Below are 25399 nucleotides of genomic sequence, written 5' to 3'. Positions count from 1 at the left end.
AACTTCTAAAATTTTTATCCTAAATTTATAACAAAAATATATTTGCGATTCCCAAAATTAGCTCTTTCGTTTGATATGTAACACGATATAGTTTTCAAAACTTTGTTTTTTAATTTTATCGTTTACCCCCCAAAAGTAGCCCCTATGTTTAAAATTCATTTGTTGACGTTACATATCCGTCTTTGGGTCACAGACTTACATATGTGTACCAAATTTCAACTTAATTGGTCCGGTAGTTTCGGAGCAAATTGGCTGTGACAGACGGACAGACGGACAGACAGACGCACGAGTGATCCTATAAGGGTTCCGTTTTTTCCTTTTGAGGTACGGAACCCTAAAAACACGTTTATTGTATGTGAACCCCACTTAATTTTTTTTCTGGTTTTAGAATTTGTTAATATATATGGTGTATGAGATACAGCCTGGTGACAGACAGATGGACATTGCAGTCTTAGTAATAGGCTCCCGTTTTTACCGGAACCGAACCCTAAAAAGTAATAAGTAGGTAATAAGAAACCCAAAGCCACTCCCAAAACACTCGAAAAACATTTCTGTGTCAGTGGGTAAAAAAGGCTTATAACTAGCACTCTCCTTACAAAGTAATCTCCTTGACGTCCGTGTCCGCCTGGTCCATTATTTTTAAAAAGGCTTTCGGGGGTTTTCCGGCTGTGAAATAATTATGTCGGACGATCGAAGGCCTTTGATATTTATGAAGCTTTTACTATTCTAATTTTATTAATACAATATTATACAAAAATTATGCAAATCGGCTGCTTGGAGGAGATTTGGAGAATCGTATGCCCAACAGTGGGCGTATCGGAGGAACGAGGAGAAGAATCTTATACAACAATTTAAATACTCGTATCTTTCACTGTGAAAGTTCCACTTTTTTTAGGGGCATGGTTTGGTAACATTTTTGGTTTGGTAATTCTTATAGCATTTGTTTTGAAAACTTATGAAAGAATTTATACTAAAAAATATAATGATTATTAAAAAAAATTAAATATACACCAATAAATATGCTGTGGAGCGCACTAAAGAAAGATGTGCAGCACATATTACTTTCATTCCCAGAAAATATTAAATTTTACCTGTTTTCGGAGTATATATACATATATTTCTATATACATAGATAATGTGCTTTTGTGTAATGTCTTATTGCCCTAATCTTCCTCACTTGCTCCGAAATGAGAAGAAGAGAAAATGAGAGTTATAAAGTATATTTTTCCCTGAGGCACGTTTGCAGCTCGTATTCAGCAGTACTACTAGCTGCAAACGACTTCCATATATCCATTGGATAAACTGTGGGTTAAGATATATTCTTCGGTAAAAGTATGACAAATGAGCGTCTTAAGTGCAAAACAAATTGGTCCCGCTGACGGACCTACCGACGCATTAGATGGGGACGAGATGTGAGGCCCATTTGTCCTTTTTATAGGTATACGCATTTTCCAAAGTCAGTCTACTACCTTTGGAAGGGGGAGAATCATTATTCTTCTCCGAAAATGCTGACCTTGTCCATAAATGGGGAGATATTGAAGGATTCATCAAATGGAAGCATTTTATGGAGTCGTTTTTGCTTATGGATTATTTAATATGTCGGTATTAAATAACATAAAAACAAGCTTATTATTTGAAGACACTGAACTACCCTTATGTATTCTATAGTCATTACTTCAACAAAGTATACATATAAGTTGAAAAAAGTCTATAATTGTGTCTCTTCTTTCCCGATATTTTTATGTCCCTTAATACTTAATTATTTTTACGGGATAAGTTACTACATTATACTTAACAGGAAATGAGCAATAAAGTTCATGCGAAGAGCGAAGTAACTTATAATAATATCAGTAACAATCCACATAAATGTAAACAAATACTGAAAGCCCTATATCTTAGTTAAGTAAATTATAGGTATACGTCACACTTATAGGAGTGTCTCATATCACGAAGATGGGGAATTAGACTACAACACCTCATAATAAGAAACATGATTGCCGACTTCGTGAAATGAAATACTCCATAGTTTAATATACTTAATATTAATAGTAAATAAGAGCGATTACAGCGGCAGTTAAGCCTCAGGGGGCTTTGTTCGCTGTCATGATTCTTTAAATGTATTATTTTGTGTTAATAAATAAAATAAAAAAAAGATAGGCGCCGCTAAGTTAATGTCACGAGGCTTACATAACAAATAATTCAAATTAAGTACATTTTATTAAGTTAGCCTGTAATAAGTTTTATGTTTTGATCTGGATTCAGTTCTTATTCTCTTTCTTCATTCAATTCTTGAAACATCTTGATCAGAAACCGATAAACTATTAACAAGAAGAGAAAACAATTTTCGTTTGGAAAATTTCGAAGATCTAACAAAATGTATTTGATTAGTCTAATACTGTGGGTCATTATAATCAGTTACAGACATTGTTGTATGATTTAGATAATTGAATAATCTATTCATCATTATAATCAGTTACAGACATTGTTGTATGATTTAGCTAATAATCTAAATATACAAACACACGATTACAATAATTACTTACTAGAGTTTTCCTTAATCTAGATCAATTTGCAAAAGACCAACTGACCTCAACAAGACCTACTCCATATTCCAGCACATAGCGGGACACTGTTAACAAGACTTTATTGTGATAATAACTTTCCGTTACTTCACACGACATACTCTGAAAGCTAGTTGACAGTGTCTCATGGTCACTGGCAGTGTTAGTTTAAAAAAAAACTTCATCACTGGCTGAAAATAAAAACCCCTTTTATTTTAAAGTAAATTCGAATTTTGAACATGCATGTAAATCTTAGTTTGGTTTTCTTTGTGTGTGGTTTAATGGAATTGGGCAGGGCCGGAGTCAGCGATTCTGCTTCGAGAGTGCTGTCTAGAAAACGGCGGTATGTTACGTTCCCTGAAGGCTCCAGTTTCTCGGTAAGTGCACGTTGTGGAACTTGACAAGGTGGACAATCAGCAAATTTCTTTAAAATATTAAAAAATTGGATTACACAAGGTGTAACAAAAATAGTACAAAACATTTTTTTTGTGCGATATAATTCTTTCTTTCGGCCTATATTTTTAACCGACTTCCAAATCCCAAAGGAGGAGGTTATCAATTCGGTTGTATGTTTTTTTTTTTTTTTTATGTTTGTTACTCCATATCTCCGTCATTACGGGACCGATTTTGAAATTTTTTTTTTTATTGTATGTATATGCATACAGATTGGTCCCGTTTTTGTCAAAATCCAGTTTTGATGATGGGATCCATGAGCAATCGAGGGAACTTCTCAAATCTTAAAGGCATACATATGGTGATTTTTGTGTTTTTATCAACAAATCAAGCATTTTCATTAAAAATTGTCGCATTTGATGAAGTGGAACTGCTGATGATGATCAGAACGGAACTCTTCAACGACGCATAGTTCACGTTTGGCGATTTGTCCTCTTCGTTATGTTTGTTAAGCAAGTTTAATTTTTAAGCCACATTTCTGTCAAGCTCGAGTTCTGATGATGGGATCCATAAGGAATCGAGGGAACTCCTCAAATCTTAAAGGCATACGTATAGAATTTTTTGTATTTTCATCATAAAATCAAGCATTTACATCAAAAACTGTCGCATTTGATGAAGTGGAACTGCTGATGATGATCAGAACAGAACTCTTCAACGACGCATAGTACATGTTTGGTGATTTCGAATTTTGATTTTGACTTGGACTGGGACCCGGACTCATACCCGGATCCGGTTCGGACCCGGACTCGGACTCTGACTCGGACTCGGACTCGGACCCGGACTCGGACCCGGACTCGGACCCGGACCCGGACTCGGACTCGGACTCGGACCCGGACCCGGACCCGGACCCGGACCCGGACTTGGACCGGGACTCGGACCCGGACTCTGATTCAGAGATCCGGACCTTGACCCGGAAAACCATGATACCTAAACTAAATAAACCACTATGATTACCTACCATAAAATGTGGGTATGATGATGCCAAACCCCTCCCGCTCAAACTCCCGTACACCGCACCGCATGCGCCGTTAAGTGGGTTAGGTTAGATTTGAACTGCGATCCTCATAGAACCGAACAAAAGTGGGTTAGGTTTGGTTAGAACTGCGAGTCTTACAGAAACGAAATGCTACTAGAAAAGTGGGTTTGATTAGGTTCGAACTGCGATCCTCACAGAACCGAACTGCTATCAGAGAAGTGGGTTAGGTTAGGCTAGAACTACGACCCTTACGGAAACGAAATGCTACTAGAAAGTACTGGTTTTACCTCCTTTTCTACATAGTGCACCATCTACCATAATCTTTCACCGGGCCCCATAGAAGTCGGTTTTTTTTTCTTAAAAATTATATAGGTTACAAATATTTATTCTAGTCAATTTTTTTTGCAATGCCGAATATGGCATAAAGCGGATCCCCAATGTTTTTGTTACACCTTGTAGGATACCAGTTTTTGCGAAAATCACGTGCATTAACGTAATCTTTTATCGAATAGAAAAAACTTATAAATTTATTAATAGGAATATGTCATGGCTTTTCATCACATAATGTTTTTATTCTGAAAATTTATTTACAAGCCTTATTGAGCTGTGGGGCTTAGAGCCACTTGCACCATCCCTCTAACCCGGAGTTAACCGGTTAAACCGTTAATCCAGTGTCAAATTGTACTGGTAACCATGGTAACTCCAGGTTTAACCGGTCAACGCCGGGTTAGTGGGATGGTGGAAGTGGCGCTAAGATATGTATAGGTATTGCAAATTACTACGCATAAGAGCCATGGTGTTCACTCATCATTACACTTGCCGCAATACCAACTGGCGACTGAGATCATAATGCTAACGCCTTTACCCTTGTTCAGAACAACCAAGAGTGAAAGAGATGGCATTATGACCATACCACGTTGTGTTCCACGTTCACCATACTGTGTGGCACTACGAAAACAACCTTCTTGTTAATAATTCCAGTGCGCCGGTTGCATGACAGTCGGGATGATCGGCCAACCGGCTCCGTCCTCAGCTCCAGGGACCTTCAACTTCGGGCTGAACTGGGGCATCGCCTACGAGCTGCCCAACGCCACAGAGACCCTGGCGGCGTACCACAGGAAGTACAGGCTTGGTAAGCCGGCGGCGCAGAGAAGGAGCAGGAGGGACTTGTATGAGAAGCTGGAAGCTATTCTCAATAAGTAAGTACTAACCCCTTATTCATAAACGCTTACTAAAGTTGACAAGCCGATAGTAATCGTTTGTCCCTTTCCGACGTATTGGTATGATGGATAGGGACAAACGATCATTATAGGCTTATCAACTTTAGTAAACGTTTATGAATAATATTTAAGAAAAAAAACCGACTTCTATGGAGCCCGGTGAAAGATTACGGTAGATGTTGCACTATGTAGAAAAGGAGGTAAAACCAGTACCTACTTTCTAGTAGCATTTCGTGTCCGTAAGGGTCGTAGTTATCTAGCCTAACCTAACCCACTTCTCTGATAGCAGTTCGGTTCTGTGAGGATCGGAGTTCGAACCTAATCAAACCCACTTTTCTAGTAGCATTTCGTTTCTGTAAGACTCGCAGTTCTAACCAAACCTAACCCACTTTTGTTCGGTTCTGTGAGGATCGCAGTTCAAACCTAACCTAACCCACTTAACGGCGCATGCGGTGCGGTGTACGGGAGTTTGAGCGGGAGGGATTTGGCATCATCATACCCACATTTTATGGTAGGTAATCATAGTGGTTTATTTAGTTTAGGTATCATAGTGGTTTTCCAGGTCAAGGTCCGGGTCTCTGAGTCAGAGTCCGGGTCCGAGTCCCGGTCCAAGTCCGGGTCCGGGTCCGGATCCGGGTCCGAGTCCGGGTCCGAGTCCGGGTCCGAGTCCGGGTCCGAGTCCGGGTCCGAGTCCGAGTCCGAGTCCGGGTCCGAACCGGATCCGGGTATGAGTCCGGGTCCCAGTCCAAGTCAAAATCGAAATTCGAAATCACCAAACATGTACTATGCGTCGTTGAAGAGTTTTTAATGTAAATGCTTGATTTTATGATGAAAGTACAAAAAAATCTATACGTATGCCTTTAAGATTTGAGGAGTTCCCTCGATTCCTTATGGATCCCATCATCAGAACTCGAGCTTGACAGAAATGTGGCTTAAAAACTAAAATTGCTTAACAAACATAACGAAGAGGATAAATCGCCAAACGTGAACTATGCGTCGTTGAAGAGTTCCGTTCTGATCATCATTAGCAGTTCCACTTCATCAAATGCGACAGTTTTTAATGAAAATGCTTGATTTTCTGATGAAAATACAAAAATCTCTATACGCATGCCTTTAAAATTTGAGGAGTTCCCTCGATTTCTCATGGATCCCATCATCAGAACTCAAGCTTGACAAAATTGTGGCTTAAAAACTTAACTTGCTTAACAAACATAACGAAGAGGACAAATCGCCAAAGGTGAACTATGCGTCGTTGAAGAGTTCCGTTCTGATCATCATCAGCAGTTCCACTTCATCAAATGTCACGTTTTTGAATGTATATGCTTCATTTGTTGATAAAAACACAAAAATCACCATATGTATGCCTATAAGATTTGAGGAGTTCCGTCGATTCCTCATGGATCCCATCATCAGAACTGGATTTTGACAAAAACGGGACCAATCTGTATGCATATACATACAATCAAAAAAATAATTTTCAAAATCGGTCCAGTAATGACGGAGATATGGAGTAACAAACATAAAAAAAAATTAAAATAAAAAAAATAAAAATAAAAAAAAACATACAACCGAATTGATAACCTCCTCCTTTGGGATTTGGAAGTCGGTTAAAAAGGGGGTAAGTGGCCACGTACCAAAAACATCTTCAACACAATAATTCTTCTCAAGAAATGTTTAATTCTAAAGGTGGGCTAATTGGCCCATTTGGCTTTGCCAATAAGAGCACGCGATATGTCACTGGATAGGTTACTCTAAGTTGTAAAACTTTTACTATGACAGATAGTCCCAAATCTTTGTGTCAAAAAAGTTATCGCCGCAAAAAGAATTGTGAGTTGAAACTTGACTATCTGAATAGTTTTTCTTTCGATACTAAGTTCCTGTGTCGCAGATCATGAAGGCTTTTGTTATTGGCGATGATTTTGTGTCACAATATTTTAGTTTTTATTAGTTTTCTTATGTTTTTTTTGTCATAATTTTTTTTGTTTGACAAGTCTCGCTTACAAAAATAAATAAATAAATAAATAAATAAAAAACCATTCCGATGGTATGCCGCTTATTCTTATTAGTTCATGGGCTAGTGTTTATACGAATTTGCCCATCCTTCTTTACATTACATTTTGTATTGTCTGTTTCAGTATGGGGTACAGCGGCCGGCAGTGTATTTTGAAAACCCTGTGTGAGACTACGCAGCGTATTGTCCCGCATGGTCAGAACATGGTGGAAGAGATGTTCAGGACTCTTTTTACGTAAGTACAGTTTCAGCATAACTTTTAATTGTTGCACGGTATGGGCCACTATTTGTTTTGTAGTCGATTTTATTTTTCGTTAGATTTCATAAATAATTGGTGGGTAGATAGGTAGAGCACCATCTTACCGTATGCCCTTTAAATCTTTCACTGAGTTACGAACACGGAAGGCATTTTCATAACTCAATGGAAAATTGTTATTTTTTATCCGTAATTGGATTTCGTAATTATTCTAATGAGAGCCTTTCAAACCAGCCCTATATTTTCCAAATCTAACGACAAAGAAATCGTCAACAAAATTAAAATTGGCTTAGGTACTTATCGTTACCGATTCATAATGTGTTCATGCATTTTGCAGTTCGCTGTACCTAGTAGCAAAGCGTGAAGTCATCATGTTTATTTCTTGAACAATATATTTTTACTTCCGTAATTGTTCAAATCAAGGTGTGACAACCATGAATTGATTAAAGATTAAAATCATAAAGGTTTAAGATGAACCCTTTCATCTTAAACCTTTATGATTTTAATCAATTTTCCTCTCTCAATATTAACATTATTTTTACAGAATTTGGTAATTATTATTTTAATCATAGCTATACCCGACCATTTGTTTTTTTTCCTTTTATTATAAGACTTAAGAGCATTTAAAAAATTGTATGAAATCTGTTTTTAGCTCCTAACTTTTATAATATCTCTTTAGGTGTTTAACGAAATCTGAAACTTCCTTTCACATAACTATTTTTTTCCTTCTACAGATTACCAATGTCAAAAGTCCTTCCCGAGGAGCCGATCGAGCACGCCATCTACGACTCTGCACACCGCCTGGGCGTCCTTCTCGAAAACTGCGACATGTACACGTGTCCTCTCTCGCTGGTAGACTTGGCCCAGGGCTATTATAGTACACCACCGGCTAACGTCGACCCAATGAGTCCGTGGGCCGCGTTCAACGGTAACTTCGGTTAAACGGGATTTATAAGCTTTATAACGGTTTTAAAGCTGGATCATATATATCTAAATTGTGGTTGTTCAAACTATAAATTTCTGTTCCTATTTGTATTTAATAAAGCAATTTTATAAAAAAAAAAGAATTATTTTTTGTAAGCACACATTAAAGGAGCAACAATACTATGTTAGTTTCCATCACATATATACTTTATTTACTTACACCTTTTTAAATTATTTGCTGAAACCTTTTTAACACTTAGTTGGATAGTTAGTCATATAAAAAAAATGTAGTAGCTTTGATATTAATTATATTCTGAATAATAGCCACAATATCAGTATTTCTAGACACGCGGCAGCGTGTCAAGCCAAGTTTAGTATTTCCCTAAGATTTCCACGATACTGGCTGAGCCTAGTATGGGGATCACTGTATTTACTTTCATTGAAATTCCTGTATTTCTTGTAATAAAATATTTTGAATACGATTTGTTTTTTTTTACTGATTGTTAAAAGTTCCAAAACTACCCGTAAATTACTAATAACTGATTAAATTTGGGGGAAAGAGTTTGAAAACTCTACTTCGATTTATCAAAAAAAAATCTCAGACATCAAGCGGTAGAAACGTTCTAAAATGGATCTAAAATTAAAACACGATAGTTTATTATTAACGCATAACATTTAATATTTATAGTTCATATTTATAATACATTTCAATATTAGCAAGTTGAAGTCATGAGTGTATTCATAATAATAGGTGGTAGTGCTTGATTTAATTAATTTAACATTACAAAATGGGACTTACGTTACAAATACACTAAGTTATGTATATTATTTCGCGTTCATTACATTAACTCTGCAATTATCTAAAGCTTACAATAGCTTAATTATATTTTATTATACAATTTCATAGAGTTCATTAAATTATTGAGCTATTATGACTTAGACATATACTAAAAACGATTTTATAGCATAGTGCATAAACGTTTCCCCCGACATGGCCTAAGTTTAAGCTAAGGGTGAGTATTTTTAGAGCGAGAGGTGTGCGAGGTAGTCGAGCGGTGCGAGGATGCTTTCCCATTGGTGCATACTTTTTTTTGCATCGCTCCGCTCCCTAGCTCAACTTTTTATGGTTGCTCACCCTAAGGACCGTTCGGAGGCAAGACATTATTGTATTTTAATTACAGTACCTTAATATTAAATAAAAATTAAGGAATTCACTTTCGTACTATCTATTCCTATATTTGTATCATTATTATGGTGTTCGTTTGCAAATGCCATTTTCACTGGATGGTGTGTATGGAGGATTCTAATGAGAGAGATTTAGAAATAAATATTAAAAAATATATAAGTAATAAGCAAATCAAAATATTGGCACTAATGTAAATAAATAGTAGTTTATATGCGTAAAGTTTAATTTATAAACAGAAATTAAAGGTGCTGTTTAAATAAGTCATACCTACTATAAATATATACAGTAGGTACCTAATTAATATTTTGGGAAAATCTTATATAAATACACCTAGTCTCAAAGTAAGTATGTACGTTTATATAAATAGGGAAAGGAAAAATAAGCTTTATTTTTCTCATAATAATCCTCCAAATAAACCCCGTTACTTCTGACTAGAAAGGTGAAAAATAATATTAAATTGAACATAATTTTATAGTAGGTATATCACTACAGAGGACATTAATTATTTTAACATTAATAATATCAGATGTTAGAAACATACGTTGAACCCTAACTATAATATGCCGTTTCGACAATAAACAAATTTTCAATTTTAGTAATTAATTTCCAATATACAATTTTCAACTTAATTACCAAAATAAGCTAAGATTGCTTTAAGTAACAGTTAATTTGCACGATGTCTTCATACAAGTTTGGCGTAAAAATATATCCTAACAACGAATAAGTATTTTACAAAACATTCACTCTTCAACAAGACCATAAATATACATAAAGTACATAATCATGTAGAGTTGCCATCAGATACATCGGAGCGGCTAAGGTGCTCAAAAACATCTGCTATTCTCAAAGCGCTAGAGTGCGTGTTCAGATATTTTTGAGCACCTCAGCCGCTCTGATATATTTGATGGCGACTGTACATTCGACCAAAATTACACGTCCATCTAGCTGCTCTAAGAATTTAAAAATTCTTACCACGTACTCTCATTATATTTCATAAGTATTCTCAGGCAGTGTTATTCATAATGATATTATAACACTAACACCTTTTACATAGATATTTATTTAATATAAACCGCATCCAATATGAAATATGTATGAAAACACCGCGCGAAGATAAAACTCCAAATCGCAACACAACATTTGCCTAATGATTTTACCTAGAATCAATTTAGCAGAACTTAGTTTCGAAGAATATATATTAAAATAAGGCACACATAAATTTTTAAAGAATGATAATAATAAACACCCGCTTTAAGGATGACTTACGTCAAACCAAGCCGGGGCAGGGCAGTGCTTCTTTTTCTATGGAAAGCACTATGGGATCACCGATCATCGGTCATAGAAGATGTAAGATGCATCGACCCGGGCCCGGTCCGGTCTACCGTAAGTCATCCTTTAATAAACCTAAACAAATAATACGTAGACTAATTTTGATACCATTAGCTTAAACGCTTATATTGACAAATGTTTGAGACAAGACAAACTCGATAACTCGTATTTAAAACGAAAAAAGTAATTCTGCACAGACTTTTTTCTGTTAAAACATCTAAAGCAGGCCACTGACGAGCCTTCCAAATGGATGCCGTTACAATGGATTCATCCAAATGGACGGCATCCTAATATTAAACATTGTACGTTTTTGACATTCACGGACCGATTTTGGATTGCAGCCACGCAATTTGGACTGTTGGGGTGTCATTCTGAATCCCTAACAACGTTTGTCCTAAAGTCACTTGCCCTAACTGGTTTGTCCTAATGGGCAGTGGGCACATGCCCTAACGATCAATTGTCATAACGATTACACAAACAAAACTAGGGGTTTTAGTGTTAGGATAACTGATGATTATGACAAACAATATTAGGGAATGCAAAGATAGGAGAAAATGCTTTAGGGATTCAGATATAGATCCGGACTGTTGGAAGGGTCTATATTAATTCGCATAACTTAATACATCTAATTCAAATTGGCATACCGTTTATTACGCATAACTTTGAAATCGCATAACATTATTCCGCATAACTTAGTATGCATAATGTTAATGCGCATAACGTAAATTATCATAACAATTATTTGGGATAAATGTAACAAGCAATGGTACTTTGCATAATTATTAAATGGTACAAAAATAAAAGGAAGAAAAGAAATGTTACGTACCCAAAAAGCAGTTCTATTTACCAATTCACTAACAATTTTGACGACCGGTCTGGCCTAGTGGGTAGTGACCCTGCCTGTGAAGCCGATGGTCCTGGGTTCAAATCCCAGTAAGGGCATTTATTTGTGTGATGACACAGATAATTGTTCCTGAGTCATGGTTGTTTTCTATGTATTTAAGTATTTATATATTAAATATATCGTTGTCTAAGTACGCACAACACAAGCCTTCTTGAGCTTACTGTGGGACTTGGTCAATCTGTGTAAGAATGTCCTATAATATTTATTTATTTATATCCTATAATATAATTCAGGTACTGACAAATGTAATTTTGATTGTGTGTATTGTTTTATTTTTATAATTGGATCTGAGGAGTTAATCGGCATTTCGTTATATTACTCTTGCATATTCGAGAGATAGAGTGGTAGATAACGAAATTTCGATTTTCTGGTTTCGCTGCAGGCATAGAACGTGAAAATTTAATGGGCTGTTAGAAAATAATACCTAACATCGAACTGGACCTAACCTAACTGAGTTGGTTTTGCCCTGATTCGGTTTCTTTATAAAATTATGCTAATTCATTTTGTGACAATTAAAGTTATAGTTAATAATTTTATGCATATTTCAATTATGCGAATTCATTGTTATGGACAATAAATATTATGCTTTTTAATTATTATACCTGTTCAATGTTATGCACAATTATGTTATGCCAAATTTGTTATGCGAATTCATATTTTGACAATGAATGTTAGGCGTATTAAGGGGCACCCCTGTTGGAAGGCTCGTCAGTGGCCACCTTAAATCTCAAAAAACTGCTAAAGGGTAACTATGCAAACTTTGGATGCACTTCCTTTAGTATTTGTTGTCATTTGTGTCATTAATAACAATACCTATAATAATTATGACGTTATCTATGAAAAGGGACCTTATTGTCGATTGTGCTTACGCCATTATTAACGATGCTCCGATATAAATACAACGCCGCGCGACGTTGTTTGGCGTAAGCGCCATCGACAATAAGGTTCCTTTTCAAAGATAATGCCCTGTAATGGTAACATTCCAATTCTAACCGCAGCTGCACTACCGGTACTGAACGCGTCGCTGTCATTGTCAATGTCCATAGTAAAATGAACAGTAGTGCAGCTGTCATTGGAAATGGACTGTCACCTTAATGTGTTTAATGTAAGAACTGCCGCTTCAAAAGGTTACACAATAATTCTACTGATGTTTCCAATAATCGAACATCTAGTTAGTTCTAAACAAAATTAATGAACAGTAAATGATTGTTGCAGTCCTTTTCAACATTTATAAAGATCCAGAGGTCTTATTATAACAGCAGGTTGTGGATTTGATCTAGATTTGATATGGATATGATTTATCAGTGTCAAAAGTGACGATTCTGTTTGAATAATCATATCTATAACAAATCAAAATCAAATTCATAACTTGTTATTACAAGAAGGATAAGCCTCAAAATCTGTATAATTTTGTGACCTAGATAAGGTACAGTTTCCATTACAATTTTTAATTTGAAACGACACTTCAGTAAAGGTAATGAATATGATTGATTAAAAATTAATTATAATATTGTAACAGCAGGAAATTATAGAATAATGAAGAGAAAAATGCACATTTTGAAGGGTACACTTTAGTGAACAGTTTCATTATGTCTGTATTTACATCTAATCGTGTTGGAAGCTCAACGCAAATTTCGTGTTTACTACTTATTAGTAAGTACATATATTATGTATATAACTATGTATATCGTAGGAGTAAGCTATAAAGATATTCAAATTGTAATTCTCGTGAGTCATATTAACACTCTAATAATTTTATGATTTTAGTAACGTATTTTCAGTCACTAAGTGTGTCTTGTTTCAAAGAGATTACTCGTATTATTTATTTTTTTTGTTGTTTTTTTTCGTCAGGATTCGATACAATTTGGTAAGTAGATATATAGAGTTATTTATTCTGTATCTATTTCGTAACTCAACGAAAAATTACATAATATATTTTTACCCTAATTTGGAATTTCGTATTTACTAGTATTCCGCTCAGATTGAGGAGCTTGTTAAACTTACCAAATTGTATCAAAATCTAATGAAAAAAAAAAACTAGAACAAAATAGTCTCATTTTATTCAGTGTTTGAAAATCCCCGAATCATGTCGCGCGTAGGTATTATCTATAAAATACGTATGTAAAACTTTAAAATTATTATCGTATAAAGATATTACTTGGGTGTAATGAGTTAAGACTGTTTCCTAGGGTACCTAGACCGCAAACTCAAGTGAAAGTGTTCTTTCTAGTTCTCATATTTTAGATTAGATTTGACTTGCTTTCTATGTGCGATGTCCTTTGTTAGACTAATTGACATAATTGCTTTTGTTAAACTGAAAATTTAAAGCTCATTGTTTGTATGTTACTTCAAAGTTTTTGTTATTTTTAAATCTAAGTGTTTTTATAGAATACCAACATTACTAAATGAAAATGGAAACAAAAGTAATTATGATTTTTGTTTTTGTTCATGCTGTTGACTTTTTAGATTGACATTTCATTTGAATTTGCGATTTATATGAATTCCAGTACGTAAAAACAGGGAATTTTCGAAATAAAAAAGTTTTCGTGAGCCGTATTAGATTGATATACGCAATCATCACGTAGGTATTAAAACCATTGTTTTAATGACATTTTAAGTCATCTGAGTTAGTATCCTATACCATCGCCTCTATGAAATTTAAGTAGACAATAAAAACAAAATTACTTGTGACACTCGACTATCGATATAGTTTCTGAATTCTGACGGATTCGTGTCTCAGGACACCAAAGTGATCAATTGAATCAAGTAAAAGGCAGTCAAAATTCGTATCAGGTTTCAAGTTGAGCGTACTTACTTTAGACTCATTGCTTAGAATATTATTAATACTTTATAAATCATTTTAGCTTTTTTTGGGTTTTCGTGACACGTCACTCTTTAATAATTTTATAGTTTAAGTATTTACGTTCGGTGTCAAAGTAATTATTTTAGAATTTTGCCCGAATATGATTAGAATTGATTACATACGTAAATGATTGCATACATAATTCAAGTATCGCAAAACCACCCAAATGAAGTACAATACTGCAACTACTTACAGTTCACAATCTTCTTCTTCTTCTTTCCACCCCATCTCCAATACATCCAGCTCTTGCTCCACATAACGGCGCCAAGTACATTTAGGGCGACCATGTTTCCGTTTTCCGGGCATCTTCCAGGTCAGGGCCAATTTGGATAGGTGGGTGTCAGGTTCCCTGAGGATATGCCCAACCCAATGCCATTTCCGCATCTGGATCTCCTTGTGTACGGGTGCTTGTCCGGTTATTCTCCATAAGTGAGCATTTGTGATCCAGTTATGCCAAAAGATACGTAGGATTTGCCTTAAGCATTTGTTCACAAACACTTGGAGGTTTCGCACCCGTATAGTAGCACGGCCTTTACATTAGGATTGAAGATCCTCACTTTAGTTCTTCTCGTTAGGATAGAGGAGTTCCACACAGGTTTAAGCTGGCTGAATGCAGCTTGGGCTTTGATTATTCGAGCTTCAATGGCAGCTTCCGTTCCTCCACTCTGGTCGACAACACTGCCCAAATAGCAAAAGCTCGCTACTTGTTCGATCTGGTTTCCCTTAATCAGCACCGGAGTTGAATCGGTGGTATTTTGGCGCATTTCCTTTGTTTTCCTGTGGTTAATGCGCACTCTGCTGCAAAAGCATGCTGCATGCTGAAAGCAGTGGTGGCCGAGTGGATATGACGTCTGACTTTCAATCCGGAGGTCGCGGGTTCAAATCCTGGCTCGTACCAATGAGTTTTTTGGAACTTATGTACGAAATATCATTTGATATTTACCACTAGCTTTTCGGTGAAGGAAAACATCGTGAGGAAACCTGCATACATCTGCGAAGAAATTCAAAGGTGTATGTGAAGTCCCCAATCCGCATTGGGCTAGCGTGGGGACTATAGCCCAAGCCCTCTCGCGCATGAGAGGAGGCCTGTGCTCAGCAGTGGGACGTATATAGGCTGAAATGATGATGATGATGAATGCGCACTCCTTCATTTTCAGCCTCCTCTGCTAGATCTTCCGCCTTGTCTTGACAGTTCACAGTAAATACTTTTATTACCTAAGTTTGAATATATTGAATACCAGAATTGGGACATTAAAATACATAAGTATTGATATAAATATTCACACCTGAACGAAAATATTCGAATTAATTTTGGATCACAGTGTTTTGGAATATAGTTGGGTGGTTTAACGATAGGTTATTTTTACGAATACTGGGAAAATAATCAATAATAAACTATGAGACTCTATGAAGAAACGACGACTGATCATAGTACTTATGTTTATGAATAAGAATAAACATTACTAAATTTCTATTTTTGTCCCTTTCTAACAAACACAAATGTCAAAATGACAGAGAGGGACAAACGATTATCGATAGCTTGTTAGACTTGACGGGTGTCGTAGGGTTATAAGGTAGGTTTTGTTAATACATACAAATGATCCGTCGTTTTTCCTTAGAGACTTAAATTCATGTTACGTCACTTTGGAAGACGTTTGATTACACATGCAATACCTCTAACTTACATAGTTTAAGTACAAACAGGAACACTCTTAAATGTACATCGGTGGACCTTATTACAAAAGGCATAAGAGCTATTTCCCACTGACGTCCAATTTTTTTGCGGGTACGGTTTTTTGCAGGATCCCGTTTTAGTAATATAGCTGCTAATATAGTAACTTTCGCACGAGGATTCTGTTTGCGGGATCCTGCATGCATACTACAGAAAACTGAATCCTGCAAAAAAGTGTAAAAAACTAAAAAACGTAAAAAACTGGAAAAAGATCCACCGATGGACAGTTAAAAGTGTGTGCGATGATGGTATGTCAATATTGTATGTAGTTATGAATGCAAGAAAAGTAATCAAAAGTGCGTGAAAGCAAGATTATTCTGGATAGCTATACCTAAGGAAATACTATACAAAAGTATCGAGACCTCGATGACTATTAATTACAATTAAAGCGTTACGGATCTTCCGAATCAATGTCCATTAGAAACAAAAGTTTAAATTTAAATTTAGAAACGCTTAACGAAATTAAATTTAAATGTTATTTTATTGCTGTGTATTTGTATGCTGTGCTTGTCATTATATTACGTCTCTACACTACTAGCACTAATGCCTGAAAGTAACGTAGAAAAATAAGTTGTCAATATAATTATTTTAATTTCTATGTTGATCATTTATATGTACACGTCAACATTTCGGTTAAGTTGATCCTTAAAATTACTGACAGCCATGTGATAGCTGACTATGAGTTCGCCGCTCGTCCCCGGTGGAGATAAATTTGCTATTTTAAATTATATACATATGGGTAGATAAAACAAGATAAGTCTGTAGAATAAGTATGATACTAATAAAAAATTATACTAAAATACTAAATTTTGATTTTAAGATAGAGGAACGATAAAGTTGAAAATTATTTAAGTTGATAGACGTTTATAAAGAACTACATAATTCTTTTTGAGCGATTCATAACATTTGTTTTTGTTTTTATATCCTGTTATAGTGTCCCACTGATGTGCAAAGGTGTCTAATTCGTCCCCCCATACTTACTTATAACGAACGACTATAGATTAATTTATTTTTATTTACTTTCGTCACTTTTTCACGATAAAAGATTGTTTATCAGAATAAGAAAAGTAGCCTGAAGTAAATAAAGTATTTATGTTCATAGAAAAAAATATAATTTTTATAGAAACCTGTACTAAAACCTAAGAAAGACAAACAAATTTATCTACCACCGCGTCCCGAGCCGACTCATTCGTCGACTAACCCTAAAACACTGAGAAGCTAATTTAAACACCACTTATACACTTAACTGATCTAAATCTGTTTATTGTTAAATTTATTACCTATCTACCGTCAGACAACTATCACCCGCTCCTCAGACAAACGTCCGGTAACGTAAACTTGAACAAGCACAACGATAATCAACCGCTACAGTCCATTGCGAAAAATATACACACATTTTGAATAATATACACACTTATTTTCAAACATACAAACTTTGTGAAAAATATATTTTTAAATATATGATTAAAAAACAGTAAAGTAGTTCAATTTGTTCAGAAATGCATTGATTCCATTTCCTTTTCATTACACTTTACTTCTAAATCGTTATGTTAAACAAAAATTAACTTGTATTCATATTTAATAACCAATTAAACGTCAGTTTAATACAATTTATATAAGAAAGTGACATCTGTGACAAAAAAAGTAGGTATTGAAATAGCAGTTGTTAAAGTTTTCTTCTAAGAAATGGTTGACAATGCATAAAACATCCGGAACCTAACAAATCACATTATAGTATCATTTTTGAAATGGACTCTAGCAGCTCTTAAAAAGGGTAAACTATAACACGACTACTAGGTCTTAGAGACAACAACTACAACCGAGGTACGAATCACAGGGAAGGCTGCTCACACAACCTCGACGAAACACAACTTAATAGTCTTAAACGTTCGTGGGTTACTCGCGGAGTTACCCGTAGGGTACCCGGAAGTTACTCAGGGTTTACCCGGGGCCGGTGCAAACGTGGGCAATACAATTACAAGAAGACATCTAATGACATAATATGCATTCAAAATATAAGGGTCATTTATCGTTGTATAGGCTCAGCTCATTCAGTTTAGACTTTATGTGGTCCAGGTTTTTAACATTTGAAACAATAAGTGTTGTTTATTTAACTTAAGTACCTACAACTAAAAGCATACATGTCAAAACTAGATAGTACTGTACGCGATTGTTCTCGTGGAAATGGGATCATCGAATGATAATAATTATCACAATATTAAATACGCCGCTCAACATTTTATGCTTTTAGTTATACACTAGGGCTTCGCTAATCCGGTGAACCCTGTAATCCGGACGGCCTAGACGCGGGCACACTGACTTTGATAGTCACGAAATTTTGAATATTCTTCTGCAACTAATAATCCTGCCTGCCTTCGAAATGAGTAAGACTTCATTTTTTTTTCTCATATTTATCTGAATGCATTGTACTTATCCATTCATTTATTTGCAACTTGCTGCAAACCTCTGCAATACGTCAACGGCTGGTATTTTGCTCGTCCGGGTTAGCGAGGTCTTACTGTAGTTTAGTTATTAAAACACCTCGACCACATTTAAAGCCATTTTTTGCGTCGTCACCATTTACTGCATTTATCTAATGACCAGATTCGGACAACACACTATTTACACCATCAAATGTATCGTCCAATGTACAAACACGCGACAATTTAGCCTACGGTGTTTAGAAAATCTAACTAGGTTTTACTTATTTGCAGTCATATAAAAATAACAACAGACCGTCCTTTTCTAGCAATTATCTACAATAAAAGTTTAGATGATCACGGAACAGTGGGAAGCCTGTGGTCTTAACTAATTATTCATTATTGATAAATAGTAATTAATAATACTAAATTGGTGTGTTTCGGTGCGTGCAATAGCACATTCCTACTTTCAATAAACCGACGTGTGAATTGTGTCTTATAAGAAAATTATTTTATTAGTAGACGAACAATTCCGTTTGAGAATTCCTTCGTGAAACCAGTTTGCTTGCCTCCGTGTACCGCCTTACTCAGACGTGTACACGCTACCCGCGGGCGGTACACGCGTTCGTGTCCTAGCCTAGCCACAGCGTTTACCCACACAAACTGCTATACATACTTAATAACACTTACAAATATGAAGACGAATCACAAAAACAATTTGAATAATTTTACTATAACCATCCCTGTTTTCCTAACTGCTCGCTGTGGTTTCCTTTATATCAATAACTCTGAGTTATCTAAGTATTTTATCTAATAATCCTTATTACTTTGACATATCAAATACGCGGCTCGAAATTTTTTTTTATTAGGTATAGACTGCTACTATAACCCTACACAATGGGTCGAAGTGAGGTAAAACGCTTATTACGCGCAAGAGTGTTACAATAGATGTACAACTACGAAAGTAACTAGGGATGCGCCGAAAAGACGCATCAAAGGAACTCAATGAAACACCTAACTAGTCTAATACAAACGAACAGTAAGGGCTACATACAGACTAATGTCACAAACCTCAACAATGACTATTATCTAATAGTGTTAGGTAAAGTGCCGATAAGTGTACAAGATATTACTATCGGTGAAGATCGTGAGACAAATCAAGGGAAGAAAATTGTGTACTAAGTTTACCCTGTACTCTATGATTATTAGAAACGCGGACCAAGTACGAAAGTACGAGCAAACTATATGTTCAGTCGTTTGAAGGGCAAGCATCTGTTTCGTAAATATTAAACTAATGTATCCAAGCAAACCGTCACGCTAACGGTCAGGCAGAAATGAACGTCAGTTTGGCATATCCACAAACATTGGCGATGGCATTTGGCACTCTGTTTAAAAAATCTAATCAAATAAGTTATCGAACTATCTAAGAATATCGATTTTTATAAAAATGTAATTTACAATTGGCAGTCAATTGTGTTTAAATATCTATTTAAATAATATCACCGTCGACTATGCTAGGTTGGCAGCAACGCGCGCCGATGACGGCCGCGGCGCGGCTCGGCTCCCTAACCCCTAACGTATCTACAACCTTACCCTAACAGATTCAATACATTCGTCATTTTATCGATATTGTCCTTATGATTGTTACGCGAGTACGTAGTTTATCAAATACATTATGTATAATTCAATTTATTACACAATCATTACATATACATGTGTCTATATGTCCGGTTCTCATGGAGGACGTTTGCATGAAAATTTATAATTAAATACTCCAACTGCTAATCGACTTTGCGTAGCCCGTACAATACTTAAACTTACGAAATTGAGCTCCACTTATCCGAAGTGAACCTTATATAGTAAGTAATAAGAGCGTCGTTTACGTCCTGATAACTAAACGAATCTATCGCGAGAACTTAATATAAAACTCTTAATATATCTGTACAATGTTTGTGCGCTCGTATCAAATAATTCCTGGAAAAGAAACCTTCCGATGAAAACATACAAAAATTACACATCCGCTCCAGTATATACGATCAATACAGCGATTCTAATATAAAAATAGTTGTGGCGGATTCAGTACGGCGCGCGCCGTGCGTCCGACGGACACAGTCCTCGAGTTCATATAAAAAGACGGTTTTCACTGCGTACGTCGCACCACACTCACTGAGCACAGAGTCCTCGCCTCGCATTCACCGGGAGCTTCACTGCGATCATCCGTGCCACCACATCACGATCAGCTCCCAAAACGTCTTCGGCGGCGAGTGGCCGAAGACGTACGACGAATTTCAGAGACCCGGGTCCATTTCGGAGCCCATCCTTAGGAGCTCGAGTTTCTTCTTGGCGATCTTGGAGTAAAGGATGTCGATGGGTTTGGAGTTGTCGTAGAAGGTGGGGGCGCGGAAGATGATGAGCGCGGTGCCGAGCACGCACGCTATCGTGAAGGCGAACAGGAAGATCCTGTCGAGCACCATCGCCACGTACTTCCAGTCATCCTCCACCTGGACAAAAACTCCGGTTTAAAATCTATCCACAGTTAAAATAAAAAAATATGTTTGCTTCTCATAAAAATAAGATAGGAAGCCTAACGGAAAACCACGGTGACTGTGTTATTGGTAATTTTTGCGATTTGTTTTAAAATTTATTCGAATATTCGGTTTATAAGGGGGTCACATACCTACTGATTAAAAAAGATAGGGTAGCAACACAGGGTATTTGCGAGAGGCTGGCTAAAATTATGCTATCATTTGAATTCCAGAACTTTTGGAAATGGAAAGGACATTTACCTATTGAACTTAACTTATTGGCCGTTATATCAAATGTAAGAACACCATACCGGCATAACTATAATTTTAGGTAGGTATACATTTTATAAGTAACGGTATCATCGAGGATATATAAGTTATTAACTATGAAACCTTGAAAAACATAAAGACATACATACACTCTCAAACTTATCCTTATTCTTGACATGTTGCGCAATAAACCTGGAGCCTTCTATAGTCTTTTCCATCTCTCTCACGTAGTGTTTATCTAGAGAGGGACTGTCGTCATCCAAGTCCAGCCGGCAGGGCGAGCCAGGGGGAGGGGAGAAGAGCTCGTCGTCCCCGCCGGGGGGCGGAGGGGGTGACGGCGGCAGCCCCGGCAGCTCATACTCCTCGCAACCCCACTCTTTGAACTTGCCGTCTAGGTCGTCGCCACCAAATACGTCGGTGAGGACCTGAAACATGTGGATTATATGAGGATTCTTTCAATAGGTTATCTGATCTGAGAGGTTTTAGAAAACATTACGAGTCATTTTTTATTTTGTCTACCACGCCTGCCAAGTCTGCTATGCTATTTTTATGTAACGGGTAATGGAACTCAAGAGCGGAATATTGACATATACAAATAAAGAGTAATTAATGAGCTATCGTATAAATAAACTTTTTGAAAGGGTACTGTAGTCTTTCTTATGGCATACAAGAGATTGTCGATTGAGACAAGTTCAACTAGGTGGAAGAAGCTGCTAAAGATTAGAAAAACATTAATGCAATAAACTTTGTTTTACGGGAGACTGAATCAGCATTATAATAAAAAGTTCTAAATGAAAAAAATCGCTTCAGAATTCATAAAACGGGGGTAGCACGTTTTATGAATGTTCTTTTGAATTGCCAGTTTCGGATTGCAGTTCAAGTACTATCCACTTGATATGAAGTCAATTTTTTTTGTATATTATGCAGTATTACTTCCGAATTCATGCAATCTGCGCGCAATTGTTTCGGGTAAAAGAAGGGTGCGATGCGTAACAGCTTTGAAATTGAGTGTTGGAAGTCTCGTTTGATATATATACGCGTCAATTTGCTGGCTCGTTACACTGAAACGCCGAGAGATTAAGTCGTCGGACGTTCCGCGGGCGCAGCAGCAGTGTATCGACGGCTTAAACCCGCACACAATTAGGCCGAAGTGGGTTTGGTTTCGGCCTTGCCGGCTTGTATATCTCGCGATCCGTCCCGAGCCACCAGGGGGACATAAATAACAGGGGCTGCGCGCGCTCGTTAAGCCCGTCGGCGTTGAGTAATAAAAGAAAATCGAAATGGAATGAAATTGGGCTGGAAGCGATACACACATAGATATGAGCGCCGATAGGCATTTAGCCGGCGGCGGCGCGCCGGTCAAAATCGGTCGGCGGCGGCGGCGAATCGGCGGCGTGGCCTTGAAACACCTTTGATTAATGAAAAAAGAATTAGAACCAAAATATTACGGAAAATACATATTTTTGCTGTAAGAAAGTTATAAAATAAGTGCATTTTTCAATTTCAAGCAATATTTATTGAACAAAGGTACGAAATTGTTTTATGTAGTATAAACGATATCGGGCAGCATCAGAGGCGGTCTTAATCTTGGCGAGACCCTAGTCGGAAGATCTTTGCGTGGCCCTTATCTTTTGTGCTAAGTAAGAAGTAGCGGATTGACTGTATTAGGGAAACGTCTGGTCGACAGTCCAAAGAGCCGAAGTGGGGAAAATCAAGGTCCGTCATTAACCAATATCGACCCAATAAACCGATTTATGGCCAAGGCCGAGCTCCACCTAATACCGAAGACCTGATTCCGACGCCTTCGACGCCGTTACAACTGAGCTTCTGAAAGCGGGAGGCAAACCTGCACTGAAGGAGCTCCAGAACATCTTTAACGCCGTTCTCTTCGATGGGAGACTTTCTCTTCACAGTGCGGCAGATTATACAGAAGACTGAGGAGTATAATCGGCACCTGTACCTGCACAGCATTTGTGGACTATGAGAAAGCCTTTGACTCCATTGAAATCTGGGCTGTTCTGGATTCCCTGCAGCGATGCCAAGTCGACTGGCGATATATCCAAGTATTGAGATGTCTGTACAACGCAGCTACCATGACTGTCCAAGTCCAAAACCAGCAGACTAAGCCTATTCCCATGCATCGTGGTATGAGACAAGGGGATGTGATTTCCCCAAATTGATCACAAATGCATTGGAGGATATATTATATTTAAAACGCTCGACTGGAAGGAACATGGTATCAACATTAATGGCGAGTACATCTCACACTTGCGATTTGCGGACTACATCGTCATCATGGCTGAGACGTTGCAGGATTTAGAGCATAGCTGACCTGTCTAGCTGATTCTTCTCAACGCAAAGGTCTCCGGATGAATTTGGACAAAACAAAAGTTATGTTCAACGAACGTGTTGCTCCGGGACCTATTGCAGTACAAGGGGCTGTTCTCGAGGTTGTTCAGGAATACGTCTACCTCGGGCAAATACTGCAGCTAGGAAGGAACAACTTCGAGAAAGAGTAGAATAGAAGGATACAGCTGGGCTGGGCAGCATATGGGAAGCTTCGTCGAGTCTTCACGTCATCAATCCCACAGAGTCTGAAGACAAAAGTCTTCAATCAGTGCGTCCTACCCGTGATAACATACGGAGCCGATACGTGGACACTCACGGTAGGACTGGTCCATAAAGTTGCTCAGCGAGCTATGGAAAGGGCTATGCTCGGAGTCTCTCTGAGGGATCGTATTCGAAATGAAGTCATCCGTCAGAGAACTAAAGTCGTCGACATAGCCCACCGGATTAGCAAGCTGAAGTGGCAGTAGGCCGGTCATATTAGCCGTAGAACCGATAACCGTTGGGGTAGACGAGTTCTTGAGTGGAGACCGCGCATCGGCAAACGTAGCGTAGGACGCCCGCAGACTAGATGGAGCGATGACCTTCGCAAGGCGGCTGGCAAGAACTGGATCAGAGTTGCCGCAAATGACGCAAATCGTGCTCAATGGCGTGCAATAAGAGAGGCCTATGTCCAACAGTGGACGAGAGTAGGCTGATGATGATGATGATCGATATTTTTGAATTTTTTGGATCTAAAATACCTTTTGAATGTCTATAAGCTATTCAGACTAGCCCCGTTAAAGATCTAAACTACCTAAAATATATATCATCTGATTCTGAAACTATCTACAAGGTCACGCCGATGCCACGCCGATAGCGCAACGTCGGCGGCGGCGGCGCGAAAATTTTGTCGGCGGCGGCGGCGCGCCGGCGCGGCGCTCATATCTATACACACAGAACACAATGGATTTAGAATATTGTTGAACGCAGCGTTTCCAGTAGTCCCGCGGCTGAGGACAATTAAAATGGTTATTGTCGAGGGTGGCTTCGACTCGGCGTAATAGCGTTCTGTTTGTATTGAAACCGTTCCGATGGAAAATGTTTTGAATGAAGGAAACTTGAGGAGAAAAGGCGTCGTGTTGTTTTTTCGTTGTGAAAAGGATTTTCTCTGAAGAACTTCATTTGTGAGAGCTTTTAGTTTACAAATTTAATTAAACGGCGCGATGTCGAGTTTTTGAGCGAGGTAAACATCTCTTTTATGCGTGATGATTAATGTTTTTGGAACTGTGTTTATGCGACCGCTTCAATGGAGTCGTGAAACGATATTGGCGGAGGGAAGTATGTCCGCCGGGTTTGGGATACTTGTTGACTTTGTCTAAACCATGCCGAGCCCGATTTGTTGACTTATTCCTCAAAATACTTTCAAGAGCAATGAAGCTTG

General features: G+C 37.4%; 2 protein-coding genes across 2 annotated transcripts in view; one reads left to right on the top strand and one right to left on the bottom strand.

The window, feature by feature from the left end:
* The first annotated feature begins 2678 nt into the window (after positions 1-2678).
* On the top strand, positions 2679-8437 carry LOC134669248 (uncharacterized). The gene is made up of 4 exons (XM_063526757.1): positions 2679-2938; positions 4972-5189; positions 7346-7456; positions 8212-8437. Exons 1-4 carry the CDS (start codon positions 2801-2803, stop codon positions 8417-8419), a joined length of 675 nt encoding a protein of 224 aa, XP_063382827.1. The 5' UTR covers positions 2679-2800; the 3' UTR covers positions 8420-8437.
* An 11268-nt stretch (positions 8438-19705) lies between these two features.
* LOC134669663 (acetylcholine receptor subunit alpha-like 1) overlaps positions 19706-25399 on the bottom strand; it is a 393445-nt gene continuing 387751 nt past the window's right edge. The window contains exons 7-8 of the mRNA XM_063527341.1: positions 21780-22055; positions 19706-21336 (exon numbers count right to left, since the gene is read on the bottom strand). Coding sequence (XP_063383411.1) covers positions 21124-21336; positions 21780-22055 — 489 coding nt within the window. The 3' untranslated portion in view covers positions 19706-21123. The remainder of the gene's footprint in view (positions 21337-21779; positions 22056-25399) is intronic.

Source organism: Cydia fagiglandana, chromosome 12, assembly GCF_963556715.1.
Source record: "Cydia fagiglandana chromosome 12, ilCydFagi1.1, whole genome shotgun sequence".
Classification (NCBI taxonomy): Eukaryota; Metazoa; Arthropoda; class Insecta; order Lepidoptera; family Tortricidae; genus Cydia; species Cydia fagiglandana.
This window is presented reverse-complemented; position numbering and strand designations above follow the sequence as displayed.